The 25,033-nt window shown below is 41.0% G+C and overlaps 1 protein-coding gene across 2 annotated transcripts in view; it reads right to left on the bottom strand.

Moving 5' to 3' along the window:
* fnbp1l (formin binding protein 1-like) overlaps positions 1-25,033 on the bottom strand; it is a 39,802-nt gene that overhangs the window by 11,825 nt on the left and 2,944 nt on the right. For both annotated transcript variants that reach the window (XM_061077530.1, XM_061077532.1), the window contains exons 2-6: positions 4,343-4,458; positions 3,744-3,794; positions 2,939-3,086; positions 1,694-1,756; positions 543-647 (exon numbers count right to left, since the gene is read on the bottom strand). In XM_061077530.1, coding sequence (XP_060933513.1) covers positions 543-647; positions 1,694-1,756; positions 2,939-3,086; positions 3,744-3,794; positions 4,343-4,458 — 483 coding nt within the window. The remainder of the gene's footprint in view (positions 1-542; positions 648-1,693; positions 1,757-2,938; positions 3,087-3,743; positions 3,795-4,342; positions 4,459-25,033) is intronic.

The raw sequence follows: 25,033 nt of genomic DNA, 5'->3' as shown, positions 1-25,033 counted from the left end.
CTTGTTATTTCCATGGCTACATTTGTTTATAAATTGGGTCACTTAAAAAAACAACGATATATGGACAGTAGCTTGCTTAAAATAATAACAAGAAAGTCTTACTGGGCTGGATTTTCTGACTTCACCTCAATTTCAAACTGTTTATTTTCCTTGGACCTTTAGGTCTAATTATACTGTGAAGATGTGGGGGGGAAAGAACAGCGATGGTATAATTTCATAGGCACCAATTACATGCTTCTAACTTTAAGTAAACCATAATACTGGGCTTAAAGGGAGTGAGGTGAAGTCACTGAAGTTATTTTGTTGCTGAATTATCAAACTTTCGACTTGGATTTAATGTCAGTAAATGAGGGGAAACTGTGTGTTTATCATCCACTAGTTAAAGGGTTTAGATGTGGCTTGATCTTTGCTGTGAGTCAGCAAAGATTAAATCAATATTATGACAGATAATAAAGAAACAGGAGGGGAGAACAAATTATAACAGCAGCCTGGAGATGAGGAGTAGATTTACAGCAGCGGTGTTGCAGGTGGGAGCTTCCTACCTTCTCCACTTCTGACTTGGTGGCGTTGATGTCATTATCTAACCGGTCGAAGGTCAGCTGGCATTTCTCTGCTTCTTTACACTCCCTCTCAAACTTCTTTTTACTCTACAGAACACAAAGAACACACAGGGACGACACAATTTTGAATCACAAAGAATCAACTATTCATCATAAAGCACTGTCTCCATTGCTTATACATTCAAAAGACAAAATAAAACTTGAAATATGTAAGAATGGGAGGAAAGAGAGAGGTACGACAGAGATGAATCAGAGAGGGAGAGTTTACTTCCTGCCAAGCCATCTGGGTCACATCAGTAGTGAAGGAAACACGGTGAATAGCTGAGACATTACAGTCGAGTCACTAGCTAGTCATCGTTAGAGTCGTGCAGACCACACACGGAAACACTCTCAATCAGATGCTGGGCAGTGAAGCAGATCAGCTCGTGGGCTCCAGGCCGGGACACGTGACTGGAGGTGTATTATGTTTACATTTAACAAGCAGCAATCAGCCTTTTTTTCCTCTTATGTAATTGTGGTGGTCAATTATAAGTCCGGCAATGAGCAAACTGTTAGAAAATAAAAATGTGCACGTGCAGCTGAATGACCTCAGACGTGACCGAATGGAACCTCACTCTGGAGCCTTTGAAGGAGCCAAAAAGAAGGTTGTCATGGGCCAAATGTGGCACATGGGCCCTGCTTTGATCTGTAGTGTGTGTGTGTGTGTGTGTGTGTGTGTGTGTGTGTGTGTGTGTGTGTGTGTCCTAGTCATGTCCTCAAGTCCCTGTGGTGTGGGAAGTTTGCCAAGAAGCGGAGAAGGACACTGCTGTCTTTTGCTGTCAGAAACAAACATTTAAATATCAAACTTGACATATATTTGAACAGTACAGGACAGAGGAGCCTGTAATTCTTATTCCTGATATAAATCCATACACGAGTGCCAGAAATGTCTTGATTGTGTCTTCGCCAAATCACTGTATTTGTGGAATTGGGGGGAAATGCACAGAACCCCACATTTGACCTGCAGTTACCTTTTTGTTAGCATTTCTTGCATTCCGAGAGAAAACGAGTAGGAAACGAGTGCAGCTGGATGTCCCCAACTGAATATTTACACTAAACACTTTCCACCTTCCCCTCCGCCCCTCCTCACTTACGTTGTCCATCTGTTTCCAGCTATGATCCAAATACTGCTGGGCCTTCCTGCCCTCCTGAAGATGCTGCTCAATTGCAGACAAACACACACACACAGAGACAGAAACACACAGAAAATTCACATCAATATAAAAAACCACATTCGTATGCACATATAAAAATGACAGGCAGGAACAGTTTGTGCAACAAACACGATAAAGATCCACAGGAGCATAAAGTGCCGAGGGCCGCAGCCACGGATTTACTAGAGTCCAGTGACTGAAGCAGTTAAAAGAACAAACTAAAGTCGAATCAACTGTGAACCAGCTGCTTGTAAAAGTTGAGTCAAAGATTTGTGAAAGTGAAAAGATTTAGATCAAGTATGAATCGTTAAGGAACCACAGTTTTCATGTTGTGTTTGAAACAAATCTTGTCAATCTACTTCAATTTCTCAAGGTCAAATGTGAACTTTTATGCTTTACTTTCACGTTACAGCTACCGACCTTATTTATAAAAACATTTTAGTAACATTATACTGATCAAACTCTATCCTGCTCATAAATGGAGTTAAAAGCTCCAGGAAAAGTTGGGAGAGACTGTTAGAAGAAATACTCCTGTCCAGTCTACACACATAATTTTCCCAGACACACACATTATGCAATTGTTGAATTAAAACAAATTTAATGAAATCAAAATGTGAAGTATAACTATATTGACATGGTGTGTCCTTCAACACCAAATCAGTTTATCCATGACTAAAGTGAACGTTTGTACCAAATCCGAAGAAAATCTCCCATCGCATTAACAGGAAAAGTTTAAAATCCTTGTTATTAAATTTCAAGACAGCCGTATGAAGAACAAGATAATAACTTGGAAGAATAGCTTGTTACTTTGTGCAACAACATTAAAAAACAGGCAACTGGTGTAACAGGGTGAAAATTAATGGGATATTTGATATTTTACAGCACAAAACAAGATGAAGTTGCAGCTTCCAAATCATGTGGATCTCAGATTTTCAGTTTATAGCATCTGCAGATGGTCGGTGAGGTAAACGACAGATGGTTGACATTACATCTGACATATTCTTCCTCTTGACTGGAGCCAAACAGAAAACAAATCCATATACAGAGGATGCAGGGGGAAGACAGCAACATTTGTTTTATGACAGGAAGCAACCGGTTTCCTGGGAACTGAACCTGAACCTTATGTGACTTTTAATTCAATAATATCCATAAAACAGTGAAGTATGGACTTGAGAGCGTACTCACATGCTTCCTCTCAGCTTTGAGGTCCTGACTGTAAGTCATCAGCTCTCCGTACACCTTGTGAGCAATCTCCTCCGCCACCACCTCCCTCTGACCGGCATAGTCGTTGAGTTCATTCAGTATGGAGTAGAACGACACACATGATGTGAACCTGCACGACAGACACACACACACGGAACATGTGTTAAACACTGCACACGCTGCGCTTCCTTTCTGGTCTGCAGCCACTTACATCTGCTACCATGCAGTGTCCAACCAAGATGAAAGGTTCAATGACACACTGCTATCTGCTGTGTAATGTTAACAAAGGAGAACTGCATCTTAAAAGTGTATTTTTGCACGTGCTGCAGATGAGGATAAATCAGAGCTGCAGCCTCACATTCAACGCACTTTTATATTAATGTAAATCTCTTTTTTTGTTTGCAACGAGTATCATTATTCCAATGGCAAATTCATTTCCTTGAGGATAATAAAGAGAGATTGGACCTGTCACATTAAGCTTAATTACTTTGTTGTCCTCTTATTTGTTTCTCAGTCTGTTGTATATAATGAAAGCTAGGGGAAGGACACTGAGGTTTTGGGGTGTATGTAAAATAAATGATTTCCCGACAACACTTCCTCAAGCACTTTTGTCAAAAGAACAACAAAACTCTTTTAAAAATTGTAAATTTTGAAGACAATTCGTGAAACCACATCAAAAATGCGTTGACAAACATTATGTCCAGCTAAAAAAAAATGTCTCCGGCAGAAAAGGCCTGCAGAAGTAAATAAATAAAAGACATCGAACAAATCTATTGACTCTTCTCACCTCGGCTCCTCCTCCTTGGAGCGTTTCGGGCAATATTTCTTCACCAAGCCCCTGAAAAGAGAGAGAGAAGCCAACCTGGAGGTTAAAAATACTGTCTGATATTTTATGCATGGTAGAGAGGCAGGTAAACAACAGAAGAGGGAGGCTGTCAAAGAAGAACACACACACACAGATTCAGAGAGAGAGAGAGAGAGAGAGACAGAGGATCTCAGTATATTATTAAAGAAGAATCAAAGATTCAAACACATCAAAGAGTTTGCCTGTCCATTCCCTCAGGCTCTAAAAATACCGACTGCAACAAAACAGCAAGTTAATGATTTAACTAGAGCGCAGTCTATGTATGTGTGTGTGTGTGTGTGTGTGTGTGTGTGTGTGTGTGTGTGTGTGTGTGTGTGTGTGTGTGTGTGTGTGTGTGTTGTTGTATGGATGTATTCTGAAGGGATTTCCTCCTTGAAATAACACTCGAGTAACAACTGGGACAACTGGTTCTTAATGATGCTGGATTTGTACTGCAACAGTGGATGAATGACAAATACATAAGTCACTAGACACCCCGCTGGTGTGTGTGTGCGTGTGTTGGTGTGTGTGTGTGTGTTTACCGTAGTTGCTTGGCATAGCTTTGCTCAATGTCCAGCCTTTCCTTGACAAACTTTGAATAGCGCTCCAGAAAATCAATCCCCCACTGAGTGTGTTTGTCCAGATTATCAAACTGGTCCTGAGGATGGAGAGGGAGGGGGGGGAGAGGGATTAGTATTTTTGATTCATACAAATACCTTTAAATTGGCAGAACAAAACCAAATCACAAACACACATTTTTCAGATTCGAAACAACATTTCAAAGGATTTAGGAGCTGGTGAAAGTGAATTGATAACAGGTTAACTTGGTTTGATGACTGGATGGAAAAGTAGATTAAAAGGTCACATGACTCAGCAGTCTTCCTGGATATGACTTGTCACACTAATAAAATACACATGTTCTCCAGCCAGTGGCAACATGAGCTTCCACAATACAAATCACAATCTCTACAAATTACAAATCAGACTGTGAAAAGTCATGGAAAAACTAAAAGATAATTATTTCTGTCGGCTTGTTTTTCTCTCATCCCTTGATCTTTCCTCCATTGGACTCAAGTTTACTGATTTCCTCATGAAGAGTCCAAAGGATTCCAGTCTAAAGCCCCATTCAGACTGGATATATTGCTCTAGAGGAGGCACAATAACTTCAACATGACCTCCACTAGTCAGTGATTCTAATCCCATTCAGAGTGCATATGTGGGTCATTTTTCAATCCTGGTAATTATTACGGCCGAAGCTTCGGGTTTTTCTATCGACTTGTTGATCCTCCTGTCATTTGAGAAGTGTTTTTTTAGGGTATTGTGTTTTTTACGATGTGATGAGCCTTTGCTCTTCTGTTTTTGATAATATGACAGATGGAAACATACAGTAAAGGCCTATTTGGGAACCAATAAGACGACCTGATCATCAAATATGCTCTCAGCTTCAGGTGGGAACGGAGATTCTCATTTGAGACCAATCATTTAGCTCATTTAGCTCATTTTGCCCTTTCTGTTTATAATGCATACCAGGGATGTGCAGACAACCATCACTGGATAACTTTAAAAAAGCTCTGAACCATCCTTTTACCCCTTTTGATTTCCAAGCAGATTCATATTCACAATTGACATTTGCCACGTTGATACCACGTTAGTGTAATTCATGTTTGTGTGTGATACGATTTGACTGACTGACTCTATTTCACCTCCTTCCCTCCACACCCCCCCCCCCCCCTCAACTCTCTTGCGTTCCCTTGGGGGGGGCTTTGTCTGGCGTTCGTCTTTGTCCCGATGAATGCTCATGTCAGTTACAGACCATATTCTGTTCCCTTATGCTTAAAATGGTTAAAATGCCATCCGGAACCATGAATTAAATCACAGAGGAGCACAATGAACATTTTATTTCCACTCCCCGTGTGTAATGTTAATGCAATTTGAATGGGGTATAAATGACACGGTCTTTTAATTTATAGAAATTCTATTATTTCTATTATCAACATCATTCTTTTGGCTCTGGATTTAACATCATGACATGACAATTGAGAAAAACTGTTGTCATAATATCGACCACATCTCCACCATGCTGGTGTCAGATTGTTTGTGTCTTCAGGACAGATACTGGCAACAATGGCTCTGCTCAACTGGAAAAACACAATCATTTATAGCTCCCTGAACACAACACACACACACAAGGGTTTGTAGCGGTTGATTTGTGGTGAGATGTGTATTTGTTCTGACAACAAATATTTCCACCCTCTTCCCACCATGTTTTTTGTGTCATTCGACCCTTATGTGGTGTAGTTTAGGGTAAAAGGTCAGAATTGTGGTTTTATTATTTAATTCATTCATTACTTTAAGCTTCAATAGGCAAATGTGAACTAAGACGTCCTCTAGTTTTTCGTGTTTTACAAGTGAAACTCATGTTTTTCCACAGGAAGTTACCAGATGAGTGGATAAAATGAAAAATGTCAGGCAGCCATTTGCCCTTTGGCGAGATATCCTCTCTAAGTTATGTTATTATTTTGTGGTCGTGCATTTGCCAGCAAGGTTCTATGTTTTTTTCCATAGTGGTTCTTTCGAGGACACACACCATCGGACAATTTGTTGCTGAGGAGCAACATTTCTCAGGTGTCAAGTTTCCTGCAGTATTCATAAAACAACTCAACTTTAACATTCTCAAACTCTTTCTAGATGATAACTCTGTGCTGCCAAGTCTAAGTACCAAGGCCCAACAGTTCCCTTAAATCAAGCTGCACCAAATATCACAGACTCCTAGATATCAGTCCTGAAATCATGATATCCACCAAGCTAGCTACCCTAACTACCCCTCTGCTTCTCAGTGTTTGTGTGTCAACACTGTAACAGAGCAAATAAGGGTCGCCCTGGGAAATAGGAGACAGTGCTCGACAGCAGACCTCCCTGTTTGTTCTGTTATCATTTTCCTAGAACACAGCAGACGGCAGGGAGACTTTCGAATAGCACCGCGTGGAGCAGCGTTGTGCTTTAAAAGCCACGGTGCTTATTGTGTGTGGGGAGGGTGAGTGTGCAGAGCCTGTTGGTGGGGGGGGGAGTAGATAAGCAAGTCGGCCATAAAGGTTTCCTTTTTAGCAACGCAATCACTTTTTGAGCCTGAACCTGAGGACTAGGTTTTGATCACGTGTGCAGGCAAACATTGTTCTTATTGAAGTGTCTTTAAACAAGCGGTTGAGCCACTACTGGCAAAATATGTATAGAAAGATTTCTATATTTATAGTGTTGAGTATTTGTTCCAAATAAGAGAAAGAACAGTTAAAACAATTTTGATTAGACAGTGCCAAAATAAACACATTAATAAGTATGTTTTCATTTATGCAACCGTCCCACAAGGAGTCACCAACCCTTGATCATAATTCTACTGTGATCTTGAAAATGTCACTGATTCAAAATGTCACTGATTCAAAAACAGAAAACACAGCAAACAAAAAGAAAAACAGCTACAGATTTATGCAGAGCAACAGAAAAGATGGCCAGCAAATTTAAACTAAACATGAAAACAAGGTCCAGCATAGTTCAGTCTCTTAGAGGATGAATGCAAATTTTCAACAGCGAGAAACACACTTAATACAAATCTCAGTGATGCCGACATTTAGAAAGTGGACGGCTTATTTTGTGGTTCAAACCCAAAGATTAACCCAAAAAGACGCGGCCAAGATGCACAGCAGTGACAGAGATAAGCAGCTGTTCTGCAGGAAGTCACGCACAAACATATTTGAAAGGAGGCTTGTTTTTATCTGCATCCTGCCGCACTGGTCGACCTCTGCTAAACGCAGGCTGTCTGGTCCGTCTGTTACCAGCCTGGGGTGCACACGCCTGCCTGTCCACCTCCTTATAGCCAGGGAGTCTGTCTGTGGTTGCGTCAGCCTGTGTGACAGGGTCCATGAATAAGTAATAGAATATGAGCTCATCCTGTAGTTTGTGGCTCGCTGAGCAGAGACCGGCTCACTGGGGATATGACAACATCTCTGCAGCGCTGAATCTGGGAGCTGGTCTGAGCTCAGAAATCCATTCGGCTGCAGCACCTGCCCCCCCGAAACTGACACTTTCCATTCACAGAGTCCAGTAGCTTATTTTCTCTGGTATTTAGGTCTCCCAGTCTGCTATGAAATACTAAGGACAGCCTTTAATAATGCAGTTTCCTATAAATGTAGCCTGTCGATGGTCTGCAGGTTGCTTTTGATGTGAAATGAGTCAGAGTGAGGAGTCATGTGGTGACACACAAGGCAAAGGCATGTTCATGCACCTGCAGCTCAACAAAACTGGTCCAACTCAACCAATACAAATCGATCTACATGCAAGTTGAGCAGATGTTTTTACCAAATTGGGTTCAGGCTTTAATGAATAATTTACTCCCAGTCCCAACATTCGCCATCTCCAATTAGCTTACAATACGTAATTGCAGATATATTAGCAATCTCTGTCTATTTTGGCTAACATGTCAAAGATATTTCTGATTTCACATTTAGAAAAAATACTTTATCCAACAAACAGCACAGGAATAGTTATAAATCGTCCCAGAGTAAATATCTTCACAATCATTCATCAAAATTATCTAAATGAAAATAGGTTTACTGGAATCTCTTTAAAATCAATCTCTAAAATATCAATATCATGCATGAAAATCCAATATCAGTTGGACAATTATAATTTTTGGGCAATTATAACAACAACGCTGTACAATTAATTTGTTGGCACATGTCACAGTGACTGGCAGACAAAAAAAAAAAAGTTTCCTGTGCAGATTAAAAACAAAAAATGGGTCACAGGTCTGTTTCTGCTGCGTTTCCCACTGACAAAGCCACTGCTCTGTGTTAATGAGCTTCCATCGCAGGGAGAGAGAATAAATTAGTCATTCTGCTCCCAAACGACGAGGACTGAAGACGCCGTGTGGAGATTCCTCTGTGGAGTCACCCTGAGATCCAATCAGAGGGCAAGACGGGCCCTGCCCAGCCAATCAGAGAGCCAGACAGGCTGGGAGCATTCCATGAGACAAGGCAAGGTTAATTAGCGAAGAGAATGTTGCTGGGACAATAGACTAATTACACACTATGGCATTCCAGAGCAGGCACACACACACACACTCACACACACAGTAATGCGCACATGGCACAGACTGGGTGGGAAATGTCAACTTGTCTGAAACACTGGCATCACAGACGACCCCCAGGCTCAGTCTGCACTGCGTGTGTGTGTGTGTGTGTGTGTGTGTGTGTGTGTGTGTGTGTGTGTGTGTGTGTGTGTGTGTGTGTGTGTGTGTGTGTGTGTGTGTGTGTGTGTGTGTGTGTGTGTGTGTGTGTGTGTGTGTGTGTGTGTGTGTGTGTGTGTGTGTGTGTGTGTGTGTGTGTGTGTGTGTGTGTGTGTGTGTGTGTGTGTGTGTGTGTGTGTGTGTGTGTGTGTGTGTGTGTGTGTGTGTGTGTGTGTGTGTGTGTGTGTGTGTGTGTGTGTGTGTGTGTGTGTGTGTGTGTGTGTGTGTGTGTGTGTGTGTGTGTGTGTGTGTGTGTGTGTGTGTGTGTGTGTGTGTGTGTGTGTGTGTGTGTGTGTGTGTGTGTGTGTGTGTGTGTTATTACTGCATCTGTGTTCATCTACCTCGAAAACAACCAGAAAAGAAAAGTCTCTTCCAAGAATTTGAGGCGGTAAAGAAGACGGGAGACAGGCTTTGTTTGTGTGTGTGTGTATCTGTGTGTATGTGTATGTGTGTGTGTGTGTGTGTGCGTGTGTGTGTGTGTAGGTTGAATAGGGAGGAGTAGATTGGCATTTGGAGACAGATTTGGAGAGGGGAGGTAAGAAAAACAAGACGGGCGTAGGAAAAGAAGATTGCATCTGTGTGCGATGAACATTCATTTGGTCCAAAGCTCCCCTCAGATGTGATTGACTGTATTCCTCCAGGTGAGCTGGGATGATTTTAATATTATCAGGCTTTGGCAGAAGAGCTGAATATCAAAACACTGATCTCCTGATTTGATTAAATTCTTGTTGATTTAGAAACAACGGTTAAATAACCAATGTTCTAAAGTCTAAAGCATGAATCAGATTTTTTCCTGGATATCCACACCTGAGCACAGAGAGGGTAAACTCTCACAGATCTAATGAACCTGCACTGTTTGTGTGGACGAGACCTGATGCCTTCTGACAGCTGGTAGCTGGTGTTATCTCCCTCACAGGGACCCACTGTAACACATTATCTTCAGTGGTTCCCATTAATTACTGTGAAAGTGGCAAACTGCCATTATACAATTTGTCCTGATAACATTTCTAACTATTGCAATTCGGCCTTGTTCATTATGTCTCTGTCTCCCGTTGCATAGTTTATGTGTATTTTACAGACACACATACATTTTGCTTCTTTCTTGCTGAGACAATCTGGATTTTAATAGACTTGGATTTGATACTAAAAGGTTGTTGTGTTGGAAAAGTCTCAAATTGCCATCTATGGGCAAAACAGACAGGAGCCCTGGCACGCTGTCCACTTCACCCCCTCCTGACTTCTCTGTGCAGGCTGGAGGAAGAGGCCAGCTTCCTCGGCTGGTTTACCAAACCTCTGCTGCAGGGTTTGGCCTCAAGTTCCCTGTACTTTCATCCCAGACTCCCTGCAGAGCTTTCATTAAGAAGTGCTTCTGTCCCATTAACACATTTCTGTGCATTAGACAAATGGCTGATCTACGCGAGATCCTCTAGCTCTTCATATTCCTTCTCTTGCTTCAGTGTAAAACCAACAGAGCAGCAGAAATAGTACTCAATATCACTCAATCTAATTTAATGTTTGGAGTTTAATGTCACATGAAGCTTTAAACAGTCTCATAAGAGCTGATTGCCTTTTTATAGGCTCTCAATCTGAAATGACCCACGTTTGTAGCAGTGTTGATAATTAAATTACTTCAGTGTTAAGATCAGTTCCAATGAGCTGTTTACACAATTTTATCTACGCCCTGAAAACAAACACGCACACACAAGCAAACGCACACACACACACACACAACCCCCACCTTTATATTCTCTCTTTCCCCTGCAGTGATATAAACTGCAGCAGGAATGAAGCTCTATACAAACACACACACACAACAACCTGGTTATCCACACTAACTGCAGAGGAAACAGGATTAATAACGGGTCACATTGTATATTTCAGTGGATTATAATAAATCAGAGAGTGATCACATCATGGATCTCAGTCCGCTCTGAGTCAGTGAGCAGAGTATAACACTTTATGAAGGATGTAAAATTTGGAACTGCAGAGGTCGATGAGGATTTTGAGAATTGTTACCATGGAGACTGTATATATCTTCTCCCCCAGGAGTAATTACAACAAAATGAACCTACTGTTTTACAGTGAACTCACTCAACCCGAACCCTGTGGTTTAAAATCCTGTCTGGTGCAATCTCTGCAATATAAAATCAGGTCTATCTGATGGGACAGGAACAATATTAACACAAACATATTGAACCAGTCATGCCAGTACATTTTAACACTTTATCATCTCATACACAAGGTTTTAACTACACAAGCAAATACCACATAAGAAAGAGCTAAACTCCAATAATGTCCGTGAGTTAAAAAGTGGGCTGCCTCACTTCTGACATGTGTAAGTACAATTAAAACTGTTGCGTGCATTAAATGAGTTCTTGTGGTTCTGCATCCTGTGAGGTGTTTCAACTATTGTCATGTCTGCGTGAGTTTGTTTGTTTAAAATAGTTCAGTTGAGGTGAATACATGGGTGTTTTCTTCCTGTTATGCAACTGCTGGATATTCTGTTTCCCAGTCCAACAGTAGAGTTTAATTATGTCAAATAGAGCTCAGATACATCTGTTACAGTCGTTAAAGAGAGAAACTATGGGGTTTTTAGTTTCATATCACAGTCACAGACATCTTATATCTGAGTAAAGTCAAAACTATGACACAGTACAACTCCTTCAAACATTCTCGTATTACAATAATCTGTCTTGACAAACTGGAATGTTTGCTTTCATATTTTTCATGGGGTGGGCCAGTCGAACACAGAGCACATGGCCCCAGAGACAGTCTGACAGGAACCTGTGCTCAGGGGGAATAAACAAAACTCTTTCCTCAAACCTACAAAAGAGAACTGCAGAAGGGAAAAAGCATTTCAACTGCTAATAAATACCTGAAAACACAGACCATCGCATTTCAACACCAAACGGATTGGCTAGTGGAAAGTTGTAACAGATGGAAACACATGTCGACAACAATGTCTGAGTCCTCTGGTCTGTGTTTTAAAAAGTAAAAGTCTATGCCAGAGCTGAAATGATTAGTCAATTAAGTTGTTGAATTTATAGGCAATTATTGCAGTGATCATGTTAATAATCTGTATTCATTCAGCTTGAATATACAGTTTTCATCCTGCTGAATAACAATCGTAGGTACAATCGTACATTAAGCTTTAGAAAATTGTGATTCATATTATAAACTTGCACATTAGAACACACATACTACCTTCTTGATAGTTATTTGAACTAATAAACTGATCAAACAAGTGTGTTGGTTGACAGTTCATTCAGGTTTTAGAAGCAGACCAAGTTAGAGCCCAGGGCCAAACCTCAGTTTGAAGAAGTTGTTGCCGTCTCTTTATCGACAGTGTGATCATAAATCAGTGACAGTCACACTTTAACCAGTCACATGCTCCTCAATGCATAATATGGTTTTTTTGCTGACTGGAAAGAATGAGGCCTGGTTAGCAAAGCAAAACAGGAGAGCAGTGAAGCCCATATGCAAAAAGACAGAGTGCATGTGTGTCACGAGGTGATAATAAACATGGATGCCTTGGACTTAATCACCTGACCTGCTTCACCACAATAAATGCTCTGTTTCTGTAGCCAGCCATGCATTCACTTCCTGTCTCTCTCTTCCTGTCTCTTTAATACAATAAATAGCTCTATACATTTCAGAATGATGTGCTACATTAGGGTGAAAGACAACAACTCCCTTTGAAACTCCTCGCCCACCAGCAGTGATTTCCACAACAACCAGTACATGCAGGTTTTGCACGACAGGATCTTCAAGCTCATTCCAATGGAAATTAATGGAGCAGAGCGGCCATTCCCTGCAATGTGTCAGACCCACACCAGACCAGAGACTTTATTGCCTTAAGTGAGGGTAATTATTTATGAATATATTGTGAAGTCTAAGAATCGCAGACAGCATAAATAACGGGTGAGGTCAACCAGGTCCATAGTCTTATACTCTCAGAACCTGAGGTTTGATTCCAGGCCACAGAGTGACGACGTATTGTTTTAGGCGAACACAGACTGATGGTTTCTTTTCCACTGGTTTTTGGATTATTGCAGAAAATAAGATCTATGAAAACACAAAGTAAAAACTTAACAGGAAGATTATCTTAACTTATGGAGGTTACTTTACTGAGTTTTGAAAATGATAATTTAGGCTACGAACCACACATTTTTTATTACATAACTTCACTAACACCGAGTTTCCAACTTTCAGTTTGATCCAGCACACTTAGCTAATCTGCTAAAGCATTTCTTCTTAAACAGTTAAGTTCAGTTTGAAACAGCATCAACATAATAAAAATGGTTCAGCTTGATGATGTTTAATGTTTCCCACAACTTTGTTTGTCTTGTTTAGAGACTTGTTAACAACTACGTTTGTAAAGGCTCATAAAGGCTCATCCCTTGGGGGGAATTGGCTATTTAGGCTGTTTTTGATGGCTTTCTTTATTGCCTACATGACCAGAAAATTAGGATTTTATTGTGACATAGTAAATTAACATAGTGGACTGAAAAACACAGTGATTTGATCGCAACCTCATGATCAGCAACTCCCAAGAGTTAAAAAGATCAGGGGGTTGGCATTTACTGGTGATTCATCTAACAAAGAACATTCAAGAGGGAACCGCTAGTGCATAAAATGCTAATTTACTTCCAGGTTTTAGAATTCATTCCTGCATTGCTCTATTCCGTTTGTGAGAAAACCCCGACCCGGACACTCCTGTGTGTGGCTAGCTAGTCAGGTTTCATAGCAACCCGATCCCCTGTATTGTCTGGCTTCCCTGCATCTTCACATACACACCCTGACCGACTGGTTAGACAGGAGAGACACAGGAATAGAGACAGACGATTGGACTTTAAGACAGATTTTAAAGCAATCCAGTTATGCACATGCCCCAACAAGCACAGGATACAACCCATTTTCAACACCTAATCACATTAATGACACATGACTGTTCTTGTTCTTAACATGACACATCTTTTTATGTCAACCGCATTTAAGCTGCTGATCTCTCCTTTGCCAGAGGACGGCACACTCGTCCTGATCTGTTTTGCAAACATGCTGTTAGTCAACTTTAACTGCTTCGTTCATCAGCTCAGTACAGTCTGTCTTTGAGTCTCTTTTTGCAAGAGGCATATTCTCTATAGCAGCCTCATCCAAGCCAACCAATCCAGTGAATCCTGCAAATATGAGTCTCTGTCAAAGGTCAAAAGTGGACAAAATTATCAAGAAAATAAACATTACCCTCATCCTTAGATTGCAGGTCAGTTAAATCTGGGTTCTCTAACGTTTTACTCAGAGTTTAGCAGCAAAATTGGTTCTTTATTTAGTCAAAATAAGCCAAAGCCAGTTTTATGTGGCATATTCCATTTCAACATAAGTAGAGGCTTAATTGTTGTATGATGAAATTGTCTCAGGGATGCTTAACTCATAATAATACTCAATAATTATCAAAGATAGACAACTCTTCAATAACCTCTGTCACTGGATTTGCTGAATACTCCCACATACTTGCTCTCAGCTGTATTTGTAAATGTCGGACAGACCCTCCTTGTCTTAACCCTGATCTTGACCAGCGTCATTCTGTGTGGTCGACCTCCTGACACTGAAGGTCGCCCGGCGGATTTCCTGGATCACTATCTGATCCTAAAAGGGTTCAACAGAGCAAACCCTGTTCGTTAAGTCAGAACTGCAAACATCATTCTGGGTCTCTTTGAGGCTCGATGCGTTTCAGGATCACATCGGGTCACAAATAAAATCAGCAGAAAACTGTATTTAGAATATTTAGCAACAACTTAGTGCTGCAACTAACTATTGCACTTATCAACCAATAAGCGGATATTTCCTTGATGAGTAAATTAGTTGTTAGTAAATGGTAAAAAATTCTTAGTGGCCCTGATAACAAAATCCTTTAGATATTTATTTTTTTGTCTGTGTAGAAATATAATTGTCATATTAAAGAATATAAACAAATTATAATGGGAAGTTTATAATTGATAAAACTGTTGTTGGTTGGTACCCAACGTAAAAAAAAGTTGAGGATTTGATAGAATTGTGTTGTATTTTTGTATTGATATTATTGTAACATCTAAATCCTTTGTAAAAACCCTATAGAATCTAGATTGAACTAGCAGGCAGCTGATACTAATGCTGCCTTTATGTTTTCTACACAGCTCTCTGCCAATACACAGAAAGCAAAAACAGACAAAGGCTTCAATGACAGATTAATTAGCATTAGTACAAAGTGAATATATAAAAATGTTGCAACCTGGAATGGGATTAAACTGATCCAGACCCTTGTTGTATATTGCATTGATGGATCAATGACTAAGCTGGTTGGCCACAGAAAGACACACACACACAAACAAACTATTAACCACAGAGTTTCCTGTGCGAGTGAACCCAATATGAAAGAGCAGGATGTGATGATGACTGTACGTGTTCAACAATCCATCGAGCTGTGTCATCAGACCATATGTGCATGCGTACACACAAACAGCTCATTCATCTCAGGGAGGAGAGCCGCAGGATCCCTGATTTATCTAACCGCTGACTCAAGTCCCACAATCAGGGTCTGGCATGAGTCGCCCATCTGTGTGAGTCAGTGTGTGCGGACCATGACACCTTCTCCTTGCCGTGTTCACACTGGTTAGTGTGGCTGTCTGACTTTGGGCTATGACACTGGGTTTTGGTTCGGCAAATACACAACATCTGTTTTAGTCCATTTCACACCAACCGACAAAAAGTCTGTCATTTGTGGGGAAATAAATTATTTTATTTGCCTCCATTCTGACAGTTTAACTTGATGAGCAAAGCAGCAGCAGGTGTTTGGTCAAACACAGACAGTAAATTTCCTTATGCACGTACATATCAATAAGCAAATATTCATTCAAATGGACTGAGTGTACAAAAATGCAGGAAAAGGTATTATTAGCTCTGTGCACAAATCCCAAGCTGAGCCTCTTTCTGCTGGGAAAAGGAACAGAGTGGCTCCAATGAGAAGAGTGAAACCAATGGACTAACATATAGTCCATTTAATATGAAGGAGAATCAATCAAACTACATACAACATGATGAATAGTGAGCTTTAAGGGTACAGATGCAAATTATATTTATTATTCTTATCATTTAATCTATTCATAGACATTTAATCTATGATTCAAATACCAATCAGGTTCCTGAAGACAGAAGAAAGGTCATCAACAGTTATTTTCTTGACTATATTCTTAGGATATAGTATTTTTGGATCTGAATTTGCTTTGATAAACAACAAGGATAATTGATCATAAAGTTGATGATTATTTCCTGCCGCTAAATTATTCATCAGATAATCACTGCAGCTTCAGTTTGGACAAAACAGCCTCTTCCTCATTTTCAGTGTAAATGCTAAACTAGAGCTTTTATTATTATTATTATCTCTCCACAATAAGCTTTCACTTCCTACTCTTGTTATGGCTGCAAGCATCGTTTCTAGTTATTACTACCACCTCAGTTACCATCAGCATCAGTTACTGCTTCTACTGATCTGCATCAGTTAATCCCTGCTGATTATAGACTCATTGTGTGTAATTTGTTAACCCTGAACAATGGCGAGTGCAGACTAGATCAACACAAAGTGGTGTTTGTTAAAGACGGCTCTGGGAGACAATAGTTGGTCACAAGGTGGATTTAAATTGGTTCGAAAACGACTGTAGAAATCTGAATCCTGTTTGAGGCCATTGTTTCATCTCACTGAGCAAGAGTCCTGCCACTTTGCCATTTATAGTTTTGTGTGATTCTGGCAAAATAAGGTACAAGTTGTTAGTTGTTTAAAAAAAATGCTTTAAAACCCACACAACACATTCATCCCCATATCACCTCTCTTCTCTAGAAATATTCATATATTCACGTCTGATCAACACCGGGGATCACAAACCAGCTCAGTCAGCCTGCTGCTTTTTTATCCAGCACCCAGACTACCTGACATATTATGGCGTGGGGTAGCCGTGGTAACCCGGGGGGTGGGTACACAGTATACTTCACGAGGACGTAACCTAGGTTACCAGCAACACTCCATGCAGAGCAGCTACGGTGAGTGCATGTGTGCAAATGAGCAGCACAGAGCAGTTTTATTGGGCTCTGAAACTTCATTGGGCAAATCAACACCCTGGGAAAACGCTCCTATCACCAGAGTTAACATCGTCTCCTTGTATGCAAACAGGCTTTATGTTGAAAAGGGAGGGAGACGGAGGGAGGAGAGACGGGAGACGAGCGAGGGGAGAGGGGGTGGGGCCGTCCTAGTTGCACTTGTACTGTGTATAAACACTTTCTGCACATGATGTCTGTATATTTACAGGATGTGTATTGTCCCAAATTCCTGTCACAAGCCATTTTCTACCCCCACACATGCACATATTGACCACAGCAGCAGAAAAATGCACAACGAATAGACTCCCTTGACTGACAGATCTGCTTTTCTACTGCCTGTGCACAAAGGCAACTGCTACCTCAGCACAAGGGGGTATAGGGACCTTCAGAAACCCTGGGGATGGTTCCAGGAAATCCACAGTCAAAACACAAAATGCTGTTGGAGGTTTTTTTGTTTTTTTCATCTTGAGGTCATGATCCCATGTTGGGTTGGTTGACATGCAGCCGGAGTCACAAGAGACTTGTAGTTTCCTTTCAGCAGACCATGAACGAGTTGGTATTTTGTCCAAACTACCAATTTCTCAGTAAATACTTGGACTTCCCAGAAACTGCTTGAAAGGATCAGACATGAATCAAGAAGGAACCCGTTAAATGTTGGCATAGGTCAGAACAGAAAAGCAGATCAAGGCATTTTCACCAATTTCCCAGGGAATAATTCATGGACCTCCATGGAAAATATACAGGGAACTGATAACTACATGTGTGCTATTTAGAATAAAATAGAATACAATGCCTTTATTGTCATCGCACAGCTGTACCATGAAAATAAGCCTGTCTCCCTGAGTGTAACACACAATAATCATAAAACACGGCACAGAATCCTCTAACTTATTGGGCACATATATATATATATATATATATATATATATATATGCATTGTATATTAAGTCTTGAAATGAAAAAACAAGGATGGATAGAACAATAAATACGCACATACAGTATATGAGGAACAGTGTATGATAGTTGTGTAGATCTATGAACAGTATATTGCACTGAGACCAAGATATTGTACAGTATCTTTGCACTAGCCCAGGGGTGCGGCCTGATTTAATTTAAAAAGGAGAAAACTCAAAGAGCAGCTTCACATTGTTAATATTTGAGGCTCATGTGACATTAAACCAATTTAAAACTCCATTTCATCTTGGCCTGTGGGAAACCCTTGTATAAATGTGCATCTGCTTAGGAGTCAAGTCTGATCTAAAGAAAGAAACTGGACAGTTGGTTGAGGAGATGAAGATATTTGGCTTAAGGATGGAGAGGGAGGAGAGGGGCCATCATCGACTCTACAGTGGGGTGAGAGGAGCTAATGGTTCTTCTTCACATGGCAAACATTCAACCCACTGTTTTTTTTCTAACATGGACACACACGTTCACAATAGGGGAACAAAAGAAGTGCTTGATTCATTCAAGCTTGATTTATCCCTCATGCTCCAACGCTGGTAGTCAAGGGAAGTAATGGTCACTAAAGAGACAGAGCGCCAGATCCCTCAACATGGAACTGAACTGACAATCAGAGGTTTGCTATAAACGCCGTCATGTTGTTCCTGTGTCTGATCGCCAGTCAGCCAGTGTTTTGTCTTAAAGCCTGAATGTCACTTAAGCCGTGATCTACCTGAAGTACCGAGCACTTTAAGTGCAAGGAACATTTTTTTCAAAGAACTCAAAGTTTCCTGGAAACCGTTATTGTCCTGCGTGTTTTCCACGGTTTGAAGACGAGGGGTGATTGGGCAAAGCCTGCTGACGTATAAACAACCAACGGTTACAACAATGTGTGTCACTCCAGTCCATCAGGCGGCAGTAATGCAGAAGACTATAAAACAACGATGGTACGATGTAAATCAAGCAACAATACAACAACAACAAACATGGAGATTAAATTTTTCTGATGTTTATCAGAAAAGACAAGAAAAACAAAGCATACTCAAAACACCTTGAATGCAAACCATTGACCCCCTGAAATAAGTTTAATTTAGAGCCTGGTCCCTGTGGTAGAAAAAGACCCAGTCTCTGCAAACGTCCCTACCTCCTGGGGAAAGTTTCTGCAGAGGAAACGCAGCTAGAGAAAGTTGGTCTATCAGTCCATAGCACAGATAGCATCGGTGCAGCAGAGGTGACCGGGTTTAGCAGCTGATGTGTTTAGTACACAGCAACCAAGAGGACATCAGCTGTAGGACATCTCAACTCTACGTCACCAACTCTAAAGGCTGTTGTAGCAATAGGTTTACCACAGAATCCACAGCCAGGATGAAAACAATAACCTCACTGCTGTTTTAGTCAACAAGAATCAGTCCAGTCAGAGAAAGGAGTAATAATGAATATGTATCGTACTGTAGGTATCGTTCCTTCATGAACAGGGAATGTATTACTTCTTTAACATGGACAATCCAGGTTAAAATCTGCTTTTAGGAATAGAAGTTGTACATTAGATCGTGCAAAGAAGAAATCCCCTTCCACCAATGTGAAAATTGATTTAAGAAAACTAAATAGAACAAATATTTAAGGGTCTCCTGGTAACCAAACAATAAACATGACTGCAGAATCTCAGCCAGTCTTCTATCGTGACCAGGTTTCCCACTTCTATGTACTAACACTATACACTCAAATCGTTCAAACTACCGAATGTCACAGTTAATCAACATTGCTACGAAAAAAGGTAAAGTCATCAGTAACAGGATGCAGAACTTTGTGTGAGTGTTGCACAAGCAGGCCCGACCCGGACGGCAGCCAGCCATCCAGCAGAGGTTTAGTGTAATGACTGGGTTAGAGGTCTAAGGAAAAAATTCACCAGAAAAATTCCCAGCATATATTCTTCCAATTTTCCACGTGTCCCAAAAGCCTGCATTTCTGTCTGACTAATAAACAGTTGACAGACTCACTCCTGGAAGACGCCACAACACTGAACGCAGCTGCAGCTCGGACCGAAGGCTTCATCCAGACCAGTGATGACTCTTCAGAGAGGTCTGGAACCGTTTCTGTCTCAAGTGATTCAGTTTTTACTTCCTGGAAAAAAGTTGTAATGCAAGCTGATCTCGGTACCAAAACTTAAAATCTCCCAAAATCAAAGAATAGGCCAGACTTAATTCACTGTTTTTCATTGAACCCGCACTTCCACCAGATGCTTTGTCCACTGCTGTGACACCATCTGTGAACAAGTCATAGACCAAAGAAATGATCCTACATACAGACACAGCTTTACACCAGAGAAAAGCAGCATCACACCAACAACAAGCACCGGAAAACAAGGGTAACAGAGCCAGGTCCGATAATGCATGTAAACAGGTTTAACCGGGGTCTGATGGCGTCTGAATCCAAGAAGGACTTGACAGCCAAGCAGCTGGATGGGTGGATGCAGCTGTGGTCCCATCCAGAGGGAGGTGATGGGAGGATGAGAGGAAGGAAGAGCGGGAGGAGATGAGGAGCAGAGGGGACAGATGCTGAGGAAAAAAAAACGGCAAGAGGGGAAAGGCAACAACTGTGCTTGTGTGTTTCTGTAAGAGTCACTTCCACAGAATGAGATGCATATAAGAAGCAAGAGACTTGAATGTCCATCAGATCTGTGTGAAATAATTTAAAATTGATACATAACTAAAATACATCCCATAACGTGCCCTTGTTGCTTGGGTTGATTTGAATTCTAGCCAAGCTGATATTGATTTTTTTGGGGCAATGCCATTACGATATTAGGGAGTAAAGAACAGCAGATGCTGATATATCGTATTACAAAGAAATTGGCAATGATTCCTCAGATGTCCTCATCGAACCCTAATGACAAAGAAATGTGATTGAGGCTTTATATTTTACAGTTTAGAAAAGAAAACCCCAAAACAACTAATAACTAGGGATGTCCGATATTGACTTTTTTCCGATATCCGATAGCCGATATTCTCCAAATTCTTAATTTCCGATACCGATTTCAACCGATATGGTATACCGATATACATATGCAGGCGTTTTTTCCCCCAGACTAATTTTAGGTCCCATCACATTATTTTCTGCCATACATTGTCTATAAAAAAATAAGGAAACTACTTCAACTTATGGAAAAGTTCCATATTTATTAACATTTTGTCAACAGATTGGATTATCATACTTTTCCTGAGATCATCCTGACAATGCCCATTACAACTAGGACAAATCTGATTTCTTCACAAATTGTAAAAAAACAAAACAACAACATTGTTGTCCTGTACAACTTCATACAGCATTTAAAGTAAACATGTGTAGTGTAGGACAGCCTACTGAAAACAAATTTCTATGAGGTACAACAAACAACACTTTTGGAATGAGGTTAAGTGCACACAAAGGAAATAAAAGTGCAAAGATATAGCCTAGAGACAGACTCAGTCCTTAGCCCATTACTTGGACTAATACAGTATTTGTCAATTTAAAATATAAACTGGGCTCAATCAGCCCTGCTAAACATGAGCAAAAACACAACCTGTAATATTAATGTGGTGTGCAATAAAAACAAGAAAGGCACACAGTTCAGTTCAAACCTTCCAGAGTAGTAAACGAAGTTCTCCTTTTGTCCAGAAAATTATGCTGAAAGATTGATGGGCCATATGTAACTGTCCATAACTTGGCTAAAACAATCATTACAAATATAAACCGTTTCTTTCTGCCCTCTCTTTCATAATGAATAACAAAAAATGTGCAAATAAAAAAGGCACAAAACTAAAAACAGCTTCAGTTGAAAGAAGCAAACATAAATTAGAGTGCAACGACTTAAAGTGCTCTAATTCTCATCCTCGTACTACTGTTTAAGAGGGAGATTTTTCTGAATGAAAATAAGCATCTCAGCATTGTCGCAATGTATACGATTCCTCTTCTCGTCGATGACATGCGAGACAGCACTGAACAGCCGTTCGCTGTCTACACTGGTGCAGGGTGCAGTGAGGTACTTGCGTGCTACACGGGCAAGAGCAGGGAAGCTGACTGTTTGAAAGACAGTTGCGTTGTTTTCTGCAGGGAGTCCTTTCCTCGTTGTTGTTTTGCCTTACTTTGCTGCAAAAATGCTTCGTGTGCCTCGGGGTGGTTCTTCTTAATGTGACAGATTAAATTCGAAGTGTTGAATGACGAAGCCTTGCTCCCCCCTCGCATGACATGCGCCTCACAATCTTTACAAACCGCAAATCTGCTATCCGCAGGTGAAACGTTTAAAATATTCCAGACCGCAGACATTTTGTGAAGCAACTAGCGGGCAACCTGTTAGCCACACTAACCACACTCTTCTGTTGTTGTTTTGGTTCCAGGTGCGGTTTGTTGATGTCATCAATTGCGCGCCGGTAAATGTCAGGACCCAACAAGCAGCAGCGCAACCCAGGCATTATAATCGGTTTTCATTATCGGTGGAAAATCCGATAACGATATGAACAGATATTAAAAAAATAGGCTAATATCGGCCGATATTATCGGCCGACCGATATTATCGGACATCCCTACTAATAACATAAAGCTGGAATAAAGAAAACAGACGTCTGTAATGTTTGGATCTCTTTATATGAACTAATTTTGCTCTCCTCTGACTGACAGCCAGTTCATTCTTGATGTATCCTGTTACTTATCATTGCTTCACAGCCCATGTCCCCACTGGAATCATTAAAGTTTCATCTAATCCATGGTATCTGTAAACTCACTCCTTCCTCCTTCCACCATATGAAATATATCTCCCTCATCTCCCGTCATTAAACCTCCTCCCTTCCTCTCGAGGGGCTTTCTCCTCCTCTGTCCATCTCTCACACCTCCTTCCTTAATCTCATCATCCTCCCGGTCTCCAGGAGATGCGTGTTAGCACGATTTCGTTAATTAACCACGACATCAGACCTCACACCCGAGACATAAACAAAGTAAAGTGGCTTCATTCTCGCACAATCAGGCCTGAGTTCTCTTCCTCACACTTTCAAAAAAAACACACACACAAACACAATACGTTGACAAGCTTGGCTTGTCTGGGTATAACAGCTTGTCGTGTGCAGGCCAGTGCCCTCAGCTTCTACATGACTTCATTCACACCCGCTGTGACCTGCTAAGCACCAGAGAACTGCCCTTCTAAAGAACCTCTCATAAGAGCTTCCACCTCCACAGATACACAAAGAACTGAGGTTCAGCGTTTCCTCGGTAAACGTCGCATTGGAAAACATCCCAGAACAGTAATTTTCATTCCTAATTAACCTGATTGTTTGTTTCTTGTTTCATTTGTTAATCACTTTGATTATTTAATGTTGTAATTTCCCACAGCCTATGGAGATGTATTCAGATTACTAGTATTATTTGACAAAAACGGAAAGATATTCTGTTTATGATCAAACTGGATAAACAAAAGCAAGAGTCTTTAATATACCAGTTACCAATTAACAAATTGTAGATTGACTAATCGTAGTTGGCCTACATCACATAGAGCTGTAGATGTGTTCTTCATCCGGTCTCTAAAAACTTGACCATCTCTTTATCAGAGGGATTATTTCAGAAACAACAGTTACCATCCTCTTGTCTGTCTCTCAGTTGCTAGTAACACAATCAACTGAGTGAACAACAGGAACAGACGACATCGGCTGTCTCAGGACATCAGACCAAACCTGGTAACAACATCAGATCAGACAATGGAAGGTAAAAATCTAAAAAGGTCACAGAGTTATTTGCTTACATAACAAGCATTTTTAAATCAACCACAAAAATCCAGTACGATTCAAGCTTTCACTTTTGCTTTAAAGCTGACACGTCCAACACACCCAACACAAGCCTCACTGATGCTGTAGTGTGATCCTGTGATCTAATCCCCGGTTCTATCAGGTGTCATAGTGAAATGTAGAGTAACACTCCAGAGTAGCTGTTACACAGTTAGGTCAAAACTTGATTTGAACAATTGACAGTGCTTCTGCGGTGTCTTTCCATATCAAGAAACAATTAAACTTCTATGCTTTTAATTTGAAAAGACCAATGAAACAGGGTAGCGTCCCGTGGCCACATCCATCGGTGAGAGGGCGAGACAAAGAGAAGAGAGAAAGGTAAATGGAACTAGCTACCATAGATGTTTATATATAGAAACCAACAAGGTGCCCAGACTGACCATCGGGCCTACTTGGAGAAATCTCTGTGGACCACCATCTCACTTTCTAGCCGTAGCCCAGTGAAATACTGAAAGCTACCGTCTATAAATATCACAAACCCGAGCAGGGAAAGCAAGCTCTGTTGTCTGGAGTCTGATTGCCACCTGATGCCAAGCATACAAACAACCCTCCTGCTTCAGGGATCAAATGATTCACACAAATAGCCAGGAAACCCCATCCTGCACCGGCATTCCCACAGGACACCTGAGGGATCACAGCAATAAGCCTTCTCCAAATCCACACAACAACTGAAGACAGCAAAAATCCTGAGACCACTCGATTTGGAAGATGTTTCAAAAACCTGCTGTGAATCTGCGTTTCCACAATCGCTCCACAGTCTCTTTACCATTTAACGGCCGGCAGCTCTTTAAAGCTAAGATCAAAAGTCTAGCCAGGCGTTTTAAGCCTGCCCTCTCTCCTCCACCTCTTCATCCTCTATCCCCTTATCTGTGCCTTTGAGTGCGATCAGCAGAGACGACCGCCTGTCATTCTCTCTTGTCCTTCAGCCAGACTCGGCCGCCGCGCTCCGCTGGCCTCCACCTCACCTCGGCCAGACAGACGAGAGCACAGCATGGCAGCATCCTGGCACTAAGCGCACACACAGAGAGCAGACAGAGCTTTAATTCAGAACAACACTTCCTACTGTATGTGTGTGTGTATCGATG

The sequence above is a fragment of the Limanda limanda genome, chromosome 9 (genome assembly GCF_963576545.1).
Source record: "Limanda limanda chromosome 9, fLimLim1.1, whole genome shotgun sequence".
In the NCBI taxonomy this organism is placed as follows: domain Eukaryota; kingdom Metazoa; phylum Chordata; class Actinopteri; order Pleuronectiformes; family Pleuronectidae; genus Limanda; species Limanda limanda.
The sequence above is the reverse complement of the archived record's forward strand: the minus strand, read 5'-3'. Positions and strand labels throughout refer to the sequence as shown.